We start from the raw sequence: 13,627 nt of genomic DNA on the forward strand, positions 1-13,627 counted from the left end.
GGAATCACAAGGCAAGGTGAAGTCACATCTGCTGCTGGTGCAATGCATCGGGCTAATGAGGTTAACTAGGGTCTGCCACTCCACTCCTTTTTCAATTTCTTAAACTCCTTTATGGCCTCCCTTAACTTAATTTATTCAAATGGAGAAATATATTTATAAAACAGTAATGTATTCATAGGACAATTTCTTTTCAAAATTTGATTATTCATTTAAAAGTTTAAAAGTTCCTTATCTGAAATATTTTTAAAATGAGCATATACAATAATTTTTGGATTACCCACAATCAGTAAGTTTATGTTCCACTTAGATGAAAATGTAGAGAGATCATTAGACAGAGCTGGGATCATATCTGGTACTAAAAAAAGTTAAAAAGGGAAACAAAGAAGCAGCATAATATTGATGATACCAAGCAAAATAAGAAGCATAATGCACAAATGGTTTATGATAACAAGAAGGCATTTAAGGTGATACAACACTCAGAAATAATGGTCAAGTGCTACACTACCTTAAATTTAGTGGCTGGAACACAAAATCCCTCATAGTCCAGCAAACCATCCATGGTTTTATTAAATGCTTTATTTGGAGTATTCTTTTTAGATAAGTGTAACTGGGAGCTGGGGAGATGCTGAGTAGTCAATGTGCTCACTCTACAAGTGGAGGGCCACAGTTTCCATCCCCAGAAACCCACACAGAAACTGGTGGGCAGAGTCACCCACTTGTAATTCTCACCCAGGAAGGTAAAGATGGGGGTTCCCCATTGGACATTCTGTCTCAATGAGTAAGGGTGAAGAACATTTAAGGATGGTTTTTGACATGGTCATGGGGCCTCCAGATGCATGTACACACACATGCTTGCTTATCCCTACACATATGAAAACATGTACATATGTATGCATACTGCACATAGAAAATCGAAAAACAAAATTTGGTTTATTCCTAAGGCAACATGTTTTCACCCAAGGTAGTTACAAGAAAAGGTTTTTCTTTCACTGTTGTTTTTAAGGAAAAACTATGCAGAAAACACAAAATGACTTGATTGAAGGTAATGCTTAATTTTTATACTTGGCACTTTCTAAAAGTGTACTGTTTACTTCTTTGAATCAAATGAAAAATAAAAAACAGAAACTCACTTTGATTAAAACATGATCCTTTTACTTACTGAAAGCTGGCGTCTCACTCAGTCTTTGAGTCAAAGGCTGAAAAGTCTGACTATTTTCCATGAGGTTCAAAATTGCTTCTTCATTAATAAGTGCCTCTTCTACTTTATGTCGAGTGTTACCTTAAGATGACAAAAAATACAAGTTGCATTAAGGCGATGGCCAACGTTCTAATAGTTATCAGCTTATACAATATAGAATTTAAGTTATAAAATATTACAAATCTACTTTAAAATTGTGAAATGTTAGTGAAATATAGAAAATAAAAATGCAATAAAAGCGTAATAGAAAGGTCACACGAACATCTTCATCACATATGTTTAAAAAAAAAAGGTAAACTAGACATCTTTAATCCCAGCAGTAGGGAGGTACAGGCAGGCAGCTATCCCTGAGTTCAGGATCAGTCTGGTCTACTTAGTGAGTTCCAATCTAGCTAGAGCTACACAGAACAACAGAAACAAAAAGGCAAAATAACATGAATTTATATATCATCAAATACTTTTTAAAAATTGTACCCATATAGTTACATTACTTGGATAAAAATCAGTATTGAGACAAACAATGTGGGTGCATGCTACTGTTTTTGGTTTTTCAAGACAGGGTTTCTCTGTTATCGCCTCTCAGGCTGTCCAGGAACTCACTCTATAGACCAGGCTATTCTCGAACTCTGTCTCTGCCTCCTGAGTGCTGCTGGGATTAAAGGTGTGCCCCACCACCGCTGGACTGTTACTGTTTTTGTTGTCTATGTTTTTGGAGTAGGATCTTCCGTAGCCCCGTGTGGCCTCTAACTCGTTATGACCTTAACTTCTGATACTTCTGTCTCCGTTCCTAAGTGCTGGGAATACAGGCCGCACCCACAACCTCCTTTGGCTCTTGAACAATACAGCATTTTATTCTCTGTGGCTCACACACAAGTAAATCCATTTGACATTCAGTGTATATTTTTCAAAAGCTCCTCATTTAATATCTAAAAATAGTTTCTTTCAACATTTAACAGAGGGTCTAAGGCCCAGAAGGAATCAGTAATTTTAAGAACACAGACAAAATGAACCCCATATTATAATCTAGTGTGGCTCACAATCAATTATAATCTGATGCCCTCTTCTGGCATGTAGGTGTACATGCAGACAGAGCACTCACACATAAATAATAAATAAAACTTTAAAGTAGAAATCTAAATTAAAAAAAAAAGAATTAAAGATCTCAATGGGAAAAATTATTCGTCAACTTGACAGAGCCCAGAGTTAAGCAAGGGAGTCTTAACTAATTGCTTTGATCAGACTGGACTGTGAGCATGTCTGTGAAACACTGTCTTGATTGCACCATCCACTGTGCATGATGTTACCCCTGGGAGGTAAACAAGGGCCTGGGAGCAAACCAGTAAGCAGTATTCCTCCATGGGCTCTACTTCAGTCCCTGACTCCAGGTTCCTGTTTGAGTTCCTGCCCTGACTTCTTCATTGAGAAATGAACTGACACCTGGACTCTTATCTCCCAAGTTGTTTATCATAGCAACAGAAAAACAAACTAAAACTAGGAGAGAAATTAGGACTGAGAGTGGGGTGTTGCTGGAAAGTGCCTGACCATGTTGGTTTTTTGGAAGGTTGTAGATGTGTTTAGAACTTTAGGATGGAAAGGCCATTGAATGCTCAGACTTACTGAGCTGTTGTTGAGAGAGCTTGGAAGGTGAGAAATGCAGATATTGGAGACATTGGCTTGTGAATTTTCAGAGGAAAGTGTAAGAGTCCCTCAAAAGGCTATTGGGGCCATTTTATTTATGTATTTTAGTTATTTTTATATTTAATTTTTTATATTACTTATTTATATATATTTAAATATATTTTGGTTAGGAGTCTGTGTGAGGCTTCAGCCCTATACAAAGAATTATGGGCAACTGAGGAAAGCTGGGAGTGAGAGAGGTGACCTTTGCCAGGGAAAAGCACACCAATTGGTTATTTGGTAGCAAGAGTCAACCCTGAAAACATACATACAACTAACATTATACAGACCGAACAGGTTATATTTAGGAACATACAGACATATACATATAATATATACACACACTAACAATTAGTGAAAAGAGAGGCCATGAATTTGAAGAAGCAAGGGCAGGGGTTATTAGGTTTGGAGGGAGGAAAGGGAAGGGAGGAATGTAATTATACTCTCACACACACAACAATCTGTGGATGTAAATTTGTGCTTTATTGGGACAACGGATGGTGCTAAGATTACTAAGAGATCAGCAACACTGGGATGAAATCGTGGAAGTCTTCCTTTCCTCTGGTCAGCACAGAAACTGTAGTGGTTATGGGGAGAGACTGCCTATCAGGCTGGCACCTCAAAGTATCTCCACCTGGTACTGGTTTGGAATCTTAAGCACTGGCCATATAGAGTTTTGAACTCATAAAAGATGCAAGATTGAAGGGATCACAGAGAGCAGCTGAGGCCTAGCACTGTGTAGCAGGTTTGGAATCCCTGGAGAGGCCACTGATCTTCGAAGATGCAGTGGAGGTTCCAGCATACTGGAAATACCAGGACCGTGGGGCTGGCCACCAAGGAGAGTTCCAGGTATAGAGTGGAGCCAATGTGTCTGTGATACATGTTTTCTGTGCCATAGATAACAAAGAGAAAAGTGAGCTGTCCAAGCCTTTGGGGTCCAGAAGACCAAGAGTGACCACAAGTGTTGACACTGTGCTTTTCACACTACTGGGTTCTGGGTTTGCTTTGACCTGACTGTAACTATGCCATGGTTTTTATCTACAATAGGAGAAACTCCCAGAAGATACCAGGACTCGAGATGGCTCAGTAGTTATGTTCTTGATGTTTCCCAGCAACTAAAACAGGCAATTTACAACTTCCTAGTAACTTTAGCTTGAGAGGATGCAATGCCAATTCTGGTCTCTTTGGGAACCTGTACATAATCACACAAAGACATGTGCGCGCGCGCGCACACACACGCACACGCACACGCACACACACACACACGCACACGCACACGCACACGCACACACACACACGCACACCTTAAAAAAAAAGTCAGTGGCCTAATGGGAAATGAGCAAAGAACAGGAAAATCAATTATTAGATAAATAAATCCATATGGCCTTTAATTTGCTTCAACTCACTGGTCATTAGAAAATGAAGATTAAAAAAGGAAATGCCATTTCAAAGAACCACAGTAGCATTTTTTTAATTTCATTTGTATCTATTATTTAGCACATTCAAATGTTATCTAGGGTCTGCAAAGTGACTAATCAATAAAACTTTCATTATTCTCTTACCATACCATTTGTATACAAGCTATGTTTTTGCCTGCATCCTAGCATCAAACTATACACATGTGTTCTATAGAGAAAAAGGGCAAATATAGACCTGGGCAAAAGTGAAAATGATCTAATACTTGTAGAGACACAGATAAATATTAAAGTAAAACATTAGTTAGTGGCTAAAATGAATAAACAATGATAAATTTCAGTTAAAATGTTGACATAAAAAGACGGTAATCATATTAGTAATGAAGGATATAAAAACTAAGCCTCAGTAAGATAGCATTTTATACTCTGTAGAATAGTTACATTAAAGAGATAACATCAAGTGTTAAATAAAAACACTAAATTATAGGAAGCCTTACATAATATCGGTAGGAATATAACAAAGTGCACCCACTATGAAAAACAACTTGGCATTTCATTTAAAAACTAAATACAAATTTACCACATGCTCTACAAGTTCCACTCACTGGTCTCTACTGAAAAAAGATGAAAACATGTTCATACAATGACATGTTTATCTAAGCATTACTTAATTTTCCCCCTTCTTCAAGGGCAATTTTGATAGTAAAGCTTACTTTGCAACTAGTTTATGTGCTACTGCTGCGAATATTTTATAATTCTTCCCATGACATTTAATTTAAATTTCATATTTGATTGTTCATAGCAACTTTACTTTTATCAGTCAAAAGTGAAAGCAACTGAAATATCTACCAACTGATAAATGGATTAATAAGTATAAAATTTGGTAATAAAAAGAATGAAATATTGATAATTACCACAGCATGGATAAACCCTGAAAGGGTATGCTAAGTGAAGGAAGAAAAAACCCATATTGCATGATTTCATTTATATGACATATCCAGAAATGCAGACAGACAAGAATGGTTACTTGGGAGTTAGAGCTAGGAATGGCTGCTTTCTTGCCTGTCAGCTGATGGACATTTACTAAAATTAGAACATATGGAGTAACTATGTGCTTAAAATGAGTGAATTTTATGCTTTGTAAATAATTTCTCAATTATCTGTTTAAAAATACAAAATTTTTAATGTAAAAGGAAGTTGCTTAATCTATGCCAAGAATGGCATCATTTGCATAAAATTTGAAATATTAAGCAACAGCACATATTGTGCACATACATATATAAAAAATCGTCACATAATTTTACATCGTAACAGTGTACAGCAATTTTAACACAGTGTTTATCTTTAAAGATGAAGAAAGGGTAAAAGAACAGGAAATAATTTCTGCTATACCCATATTTATTTCTTAGGAGAAAACCAAACAAACAAACAAACAAACTAGGAAACAGCCAAATATTAACTTAGGTGTCCAATGCAATGATGTTTGTTTTAGTATTTTCTGTTTAATTGAAAAGATAATCAGATAATTTCACCTTTGCTCAAATCTGTGTCTTTGTGGACTTCTATCATATTGGCTGGCGTACACGGAAGCATTTCAGGAGAAAGAATCTCAGAGTGCAATGTTAATTCAGCAGAGAACTCTTGGGATCCATTGCTGTAGTCCACAGATCCTGATAATGTTCTGCTTAATTAAAACATAATTTTTATAAAAAACTATATAACAAAGCAATAAAATTAGCACTGAAATCTATGATAAATAATCACTCACACAGAGAAATCATTCTGTTTGAGAATTTCTTGAAGTTTCTTCTGAAATAGTTTTTCACTTTCTGTTGCTGGCACAAATCTGCAGTCTTTAAATTAGAAAAGTGGTTAGAAAGCAAACGAATGCAATACTCCTCTCTCCGTAAAGGAGCTCTGAAAAAAATCACAGCAATGTTTACCTTCCTCCTAGCCCAGAGCCTGCCATCTACATGCAGTCTTGTCAGAGAATTACATTAAAGAAAATGGATGTTATTAAACAATGAAACAGAACAAAAAGGGTTCTCTGCCCACAAACACATCATATACTTCAAAATGAGAAATTTTCTCCTTTGTAAAATATATTTCGATTTTAAAGGGCATAAAAAGACACATTTTATCAAAACATTTTTGGCACTCTAGATATAACAGTGAAGTTTTAAAATTTTAATGGAACGTCAATAGAGACTTATTACAATATTAAATTTTCTGGGTTTTCCTTTACACTTTTTAAAGTTCTGCTATTTTCTGTGGCATTTGAACTCAAATTCTTTCAGAATATAGCAATATTTAATAACAAATGACTATTTTCCTCAAAGTTGTACATCAAGGTGAGGATTTATATGACAGTTTCAGAAAACAGTGAGGACAGTGTTTCCTAGCTGACACTTTCCAAGTCAAACAAATCAAATGGTGTCTCTAAGCCGAGATCCAGGATTCTCAGTATCTTACCTTGTGACTCCGGCTGGCTGATTTGAGAGCTTTCATTTCTGTTTCTTCGCCGTTGCTTTTCATCTTCCCATATGGCCTGCAGCCCAGGGTTTCCGCCAATTTGAGCTGCAATCACAATACTACAAGGGTCAAAGTGAAAAATTCTTTCTATAAACCCCCTAAGCTTTAATAAATACTTTTTGGGGGTAGGGTAGTCTTACTGTGTATTCCTGACTGGATTAGAACTCATTATGAAACCCAGGCTGGTCTGGGACTCATAGAGATCTGCCTGCCTACGTCTCCTCAGTACTGGGGATAAAGGCACTCACTATCTTTAAAGAAAAACACTCACTGTGTACACTATAATGGACAAATTATCCCAACTCTTAAGTTTATCACGCTGCTTCCTTTCTAGCTTTTTTTCCCTCTAATGACTGGGGGGGGGGGGGGAAACCCAAGTAAATAAAAGTCAAAGATCTAATGAGAGGTAAGTCTAAAACTTCTCTTCATGGCAGACAGTCTGCATATAAAACAATTAAAAGGCAGAGTATATGAAATTACTTTATGCTGGCTAATGTTATTTGCGCCACTTAGTTTCACATCTAGGTAAACACAGTCATGCAGACGAAAATACAAACGAGCAAAATGACTACCTATTGTGATAAATACGAAATGTTTTCTGAAGAGTCATGTGTTGAAGGCTTGGTCCCAGGCCGGCGGCTGCACTTAAGAAGTGACTGGATTATAAGGGCACGAAGTTAATCAATGGAATGACTCATTCAATTTAGAGCTGAATGGGCTATTAGGGGTGGCGCAGTTGGAAGGGGTAGGTCACGGAGAGTGGGAGTGTTGCAGGACTTGTCTTGTCTCGGTCCCTTTCTGTCTGATTCCTAGCTTTCACGAGGTGAACAAGTTTGCTCATTATGCCTTTCTGCCATGTCTTACCATAGGCCCGGAAGTAATGGAGCCAGATGAGCATGGACTGCAACCTCTGAAACTGAGAAGCCCAAGGAGTCTTTCTTTTGTCAATGCAACAGAAAGCTGCCAACACGCCCTCCCATCGGAGACAAAGAGCATACTTAAAGAACCTTGCTTTCTCCTTCTATACTATCTATCTTCTCCAGTAATGCTTCTATCCTGCTTTCAACATTATGTTTTACGTAATAGGAAAAATTGTGTGCATACCCTCAATGTCCAGCCTATTTAAGATGTCAGCAGCTACAGCATCCACTTCTAATTCACATGTACTCAGAGGCTCAACACCTTCCAATAATAACGAGCTGTAATGAAATGATACCAATAAATACAGTAACTGTTCTAGCACACACAAACTTCCCAAACTGTTATTGTTGCTGGGGACCTAAGATTTTTCTTATGCAGGATTTTATGTTTGGGTAGTCATGAGAAAACATGAGAATATTAAATGAATTCATGATTATTCATGATACTATGTATATATAATAAATTAACAGGATAAGAAAAATTGTAAGGAAAACCTATTGATACCATTTAAAATGTAGCCTATATATTCAGAATCATATTTTACATGTAAGAAATATTTAATGTTCAACATGCAGGTCTACCTAAAGAAAATGGCTGGGACAACAGAGGGACAACATAAGGATATATGAAAAATCATAAACATATAATGTAAATCACCTAGAAGCATTTTCCTCCTACAATCATACATGATTTTCGGACAAGGGAAGGCAATCATACTGAAAAGTGGGCAGATGAGAGTCACTATTCTTCCTGTCCCCAGCCACTCCTGAGCTGCAGAGGCTTTAAAACTTTTCACGACTACTGATGTGATAAACCACACGACTGGCGAACAGCAATCCCAGCATGAGGGAAGTAGAGTCAGTGGTAGCATGACTACAGTAAGACCATAAACAAACAAACACACGCATACTAAAGAAAAGGAAGCCTACCCATTCATCTGTGTTTAAGTGAGTTAATCTCACTGAGCCTAATCTTACTAGCTTACCTAGTTATATCTTCCCCTGTGTTAATTTTTAGAACTCTTGAAAACGGTAAGACTTCTTACAAACATTCTAGAATTAAATTTCTGTTAGAGTACAATTCCAATTTTAATCCCAGTCAGTGTACCTTTATTACACTTTTATGACTTGACAAGAAAGAAGACTGTTGTGTGAGGCTTCAGATGTTGTTAATAAGCAGACTTCAGGGACAGTGATTACCCTTATTACCTGAAAACCTTTAAAGACTCATTCTGACAGAATATTCCAGTAATAACAATTTTTACCATTAGTTAACAAGAATCTTTCTTAACTTTAGGTGGAAAAGAAGCCCTAAGTAATTTTATAATATGGAAATCTCTCAAGTACCTATTGAAGAGCTGAAACTAAATTAGTGTGGGTTTTCATGTCAACTTGACATAAGCTAGAGTAATCTAAGAGAAAGCCTCAAGAAGATGTCTTTACCAGCTTGCTCTGTAGGCAAGTCTGGGGGTATTTTCCTAGTCAATGATTGATGTGGGAGGGTCCATATCACTGTGATCAGTGCCAGTCATGGGCAGGTAATCCTGGGTTGTATAAGAAAGCCGAGCAAGTCATGGAAAGCATGGGCTGTGCTTTAGTTCCTGCCCTAATTTTTCCCAGTGATGGACAGTGATCTGGGAAGTGTAAGATAAATTAACCCTTTCTTCCCCAAGTAGACTCTGGTCAGTGTTTATCACAGCTATAGTGAAATCAACTAAGACAGAAACTGGTACCAGGAGTGGGGTTGCTGCAACAGACTTGATCGTATTATTTTGATGGAGGACTGCAGAAGAATGTGGAGCTCTAAGCTTGAAAGGGTACTGAGAGTTTAGTGAGCTGTTATGGGAACTTGGAAAATAGGAATGCTAAAACAAGAGGTGCAGATAATAGAGGTCTCACTTGTCAAGTTTCAGAGGGAAGCAAAGATTCCATCAGGGCTGTTTGTGTGGTATTTTGTAATAAGAATCTGTGGTTTCTGGTCAGCTGGGACTGAAGAATAATCAGCTACGCTTAACAGGAAATCAGCATTACTGAAGTGAAACCTTTGCTTTTCTGAAACAACTGATGCTGGTTAGCAGGGGCTAAGGAAGCAGTTATGATTGGTAGGAGACCAGCATCACTGAGGCAGAATCTCCTGGCAACTGTTTCCTCAGTGTTGACACACACACAAGTTGTGATCCAGAAGTGATCAAGACTACATCTCAAGCTGGTGGTCAAATTTCTGGCCCAATCTACTCTGGGCAGTACCACTCTGGGCAGATCTTTGGTTGTATTAAAAAAACACGCTAAGGGAGCCACAGAGAACAAAGCAGTAAACAGCACTCCTTGGTGGTTCTGCTTCAGTTCTTGCATTCAAATTCCTGCCTTGAGTTTCTGCCCTGACTTTCCTTCATGATGTACTGAGCTGTAAGATGAAATAAGTCCTTACTTTTCCAAAGCTGCTTTTGGTCACAATATCTGAAAACAAAGTAGGGCAATTAGGTAAGCTCTAAGCAAAATGTATCTTTGGTTTGGTTTATCAGGCAGGATTTTACTAAACAACCTGATCTATCCTCAAACTTCCAATCTTTGTGCTTCAACCTACTAAGTCTTGGGATTATAAGAATATAGCCACCACTCAAAACAAGTATTTTTGGAGCCGGGCGGTGGTGGCGCACACCCGTAATCCCAGCACTCAGGAGGCAGAGGCAGGTGGATCTCTGTGAGTTCGAGGCCAGCCTGGTCTACAGAGCTAGTCCAGGACAGGATCCAAAAGCTACAGAGAAACCCTGTCTCAAAAAACCAAAAACCAAACAAACAAACAAAAACAAAAACAAGTATTTTCATAATTATTTTAAATTCAACCAATGTTTTCTTTGTTTTTTTAATTGTTTGTTTCAAGACAGGATTTCTCTGTGTAGCTCTGGCTGTCTTGGAACTTACTATGTAGTCTAGGCTGGCCTCAGACCCAGAAATCTCCCTGCCTCTGCCTCCCAAGTGCTGGGATTAAAGGCATGCACAACCATCTCCTAGCAATAACTTTTCTTAATATAAAATAAAAAATAAAGTCAGTGAATATTAGTGGCCCATCCCATTCTTCACACATAAATATACAAATATGCTAAAAGAAAAGAAAAAAGAAAAAAAAATCAGTGAGCTGAGAGATAGCTCAGTCAGTAAACTGCTTGCCACACAAACATGAGAACCAGGTTTAGCTCTCCAGTGTCTATGTAAAACTCTGGGTGTGGAACCTCAGTCTGTGACTCCATCCCTGAGGGAGAGGACAGAGGGTTCTCCAGGGTCTATGTAAAACTCTGGGTGTGGAACCTCAGTCTGTGACTCCATCCCTGAGGGAGAGGACAGAGGGTTCTCCAGGGTCTATGTAAAACTCTCGGTGTAGCACCCTTAGTCTGTGACTCCATCCCTGAGGGAGAGGAGAGAGAGAGTTCTCTGGGCTTGCTGTTCCACCTAATTGGTAAATTCCAGGTTCAGTGAAAGACTTTCAAGAAACAAGGGGGAAAGTGACTACAGAAGATACCTAACCATGACCTCTGGCCTCCACATGTGCACACGCATACACACACACACACACACACACACACACACACACACACACACACAATAAATGAATGAATGAATGAATGAATGAATGAATGAATAGAAAAATCAAAACCCAACCCCACAAAGATCAGTGGGCTAGTAAGATGGCTCAGCAGGGGGCTTGCAGGCAGGCCTAAAGTCCTAAATTTGATCCCCAGATCCTACATGGTAGGCTGAAAGGACCAACTTGAGATTTGTCTTATGACCCCCACACTTGTGCAATAATACATGTGCATGCGTATGTGTGCACGCGTGCGCGGACACACACACGCACGGACGCACACACACACACACACACCATGAAATAAATATAGTTTAAAATAATAAATATAAATTTAAAAAAAAAATCAAGGCCAGTAAGATGGCTCATTGGGTAAAAACATTTGCTACCAAACTGATGACCTGAGTTCTATGCCCAAGACTTATATGGTAGATGGAGAAAACTGACTCCCACAAACTGTCCTCTGATCTCTGTGCATGTGTGCACTTACACAACAGATAAATAAATATAAGTTTAAAACCTTCTGAAAATCAAGCAACATGCATGTTGTTAAAGAGAGGGAAACTGTAACCATGCTGCCAATGACACAGCGACCAATAGGAGGCTCAAGAGAGCTGAGCAGTGCTATGCGGGACAAAGAGAACCCCTAACTTTACACAGAAAAGCCCCTGACTAGTCATTAGAAAGGTACAGGTCTGCCTTATGGGGGAATCTAAGCATGTGATATATTACACCTTAACAAACAGTGTAATCTACAAAACAGTTCAAAGCAACAATAAGTTGTATTTTGTCATGTATGTATTTCTATAACTCAATAATTTAGAAACCTAAAAATATGTGCCATTTCAGTTGCTATTTTATAATAACTGAGTTTTTAACCTGGTAACTTATAAGACCTCAAGTTAGACTATATGATGAAGATTAAAACTGGCAAGAAATATAACAGCCTACTTCAGATTCCTTTATTAAGCATGATAACCAATGGTAACTATCACAGTCAGAACATACATAAAATTTTCACTTCTTTGACAACATTGGCTAACCTTGGTATTTCATCCTCTTCCCACCTAAATAAAGTACCAGCAGCAGAATTTCCTGATAACTGATCCTTGAATGATCCAGCTCCATGTGATGTATCACCTAGAAAATAAAGGTAAAATTAAATTTAAATAAATTATACTTTTAAACTTTTTATCTAATAAATCCATCTATCTATCTATTTATTTATTGGAGACAGGGTCTCATCACACAGCCTTGGCTGACTTAGAACTCACTATGTAGACGAAGACAGCCTCAAACTCAAGTCCTGGCAGACTGTGTATCCTGAGTGCGGGGATTAAAGGCACGCGGCACTACATCTGGGAAATTTTATAAGAGTACCTAACATCCTATCTTAAAGATTCACTGATAAACAGGATTACATATAGAGTTGAGTACAGTAATTCCAAACTAAGAGTAGAAAAAAGTGTTTGCAATGAATTGACTAACAGTTATAAAATTTCAAAGGTATAATAAAAGTATATATCGAAATGTTCATGTAAATAAATTAACATCTCATTAAAAAATAGAGAACTGTATTTTTTAGAGTTCAAATTGCTACAGTATTCTGAGCCTCAATAAATCCATGTGGAAATTTGGCTGGAAAATGAAAATATATTTTGACCTTAATGTAGAAACAAAAGCATACAATTTATTCCAGAAATAACCATGAATAGTGATATGATCAATTCTTTTATTCAGTGAACATCTTAATTGTCTCATACTTTTAGTATCTATGAATGAAGTTGCTGCAAAAATGTGCTTCCAGACTTGGTGGGTCTACATTTTAAAGCACTTGGGCAAACACCAAAGAGAACAACAGCTGGGTCAACTCTCTGTAAGTACAATTAATGCCGTGAGATGATGACATTGTATTCCAAGTGACTACTATTTCACATCTGCCATCAGCAATGAGTGGGAAATGCTACGGTTTAACACACAGGTCAGCATGTTATCATGAATCTTTTGAAATGTGGTCTTTTATAACAGGTGTGTAAGGGTAGATCTTTCTAGTTTTAATTAATATTTTCCTAGTACATAATTCTTGTGGGAGATTTGTTCGCATTGTCTCTCTGAGACTGCCAATAAAGCTAAATCTTTGAGACACAGTGAAGACCATCCTAAGAGGAAAGTTTACAGCACTAAGTGCTTACATCAAAAATCTGAGACGTTTTAAATTAATTAAGTAATTGATTTTACATCTGGGTTGCAGTTTCCCCTCCTTCCTCTCTTCTTAGTCCCTCCCCAGACCCCGTTCCTATCCCCC

At 37.8% G+C, this 13,627-nt stretch overlaps 1 protein-coding gene across 4 annotated transcripts in view; it reads right to left on the minus strand.

Moving 5' to 3' along the window:
- The window catches only part of Rev3l (REV3 like, DNA directed polymerase zeta catalytic subunit), a 150,716-nt gene that overhangs the window by 70,776 nt on the left and 66,313 nt on the right, over positions 1 to 13,627 (minus strand). For all 4 annotated transcript variants that reach the window (XM_036169236.1, XM_036169238.1, XM_036169239.1 and 1 more), the window contains 6 exons: positions 12,366 to 12,462; positions 7,927 to 8,021; positions 6,763 to 6,867; positions 6,059 to 6,143; positions 5,823 to 5,971; positions 1,160 to 1,279 (listed from right to left, as the gene is read on the minus strand). In XM_036169236.1, coding sequence (XP_036025129.1) covers positions 1,160 to 1,279; positions 5,823 to 5,971; positions 6,059 to 6,143; positions 6,763 to 6,867; positions 7,927 to 8,021; positions 12,366 to 12,462 — 651 coding nt within the window. The remainder of the gene's footprint in view (positions 1 to 1,159; positions 1,280 to 5,822; positions 5,972 to 6,058; positions 6,144 to 6,762; positions 6,868 to 7,926; positions 8,022 to 12,365; positions 12,463 to 13,627) is intronic.

This window comes from Onychomys torridus, chromosome 19 (assembly GCF_903995425.1).
Source record: "Onychomys torridus chromosome 19, mOncTor1.1, whole genome shotgun sequence".
Taxonomy (NCBI): Eukaryota; Metazoa; Chordata; class Mammalia; order Rodentia; family Cricetidae; genus Onychomys; species Onychomys torridus.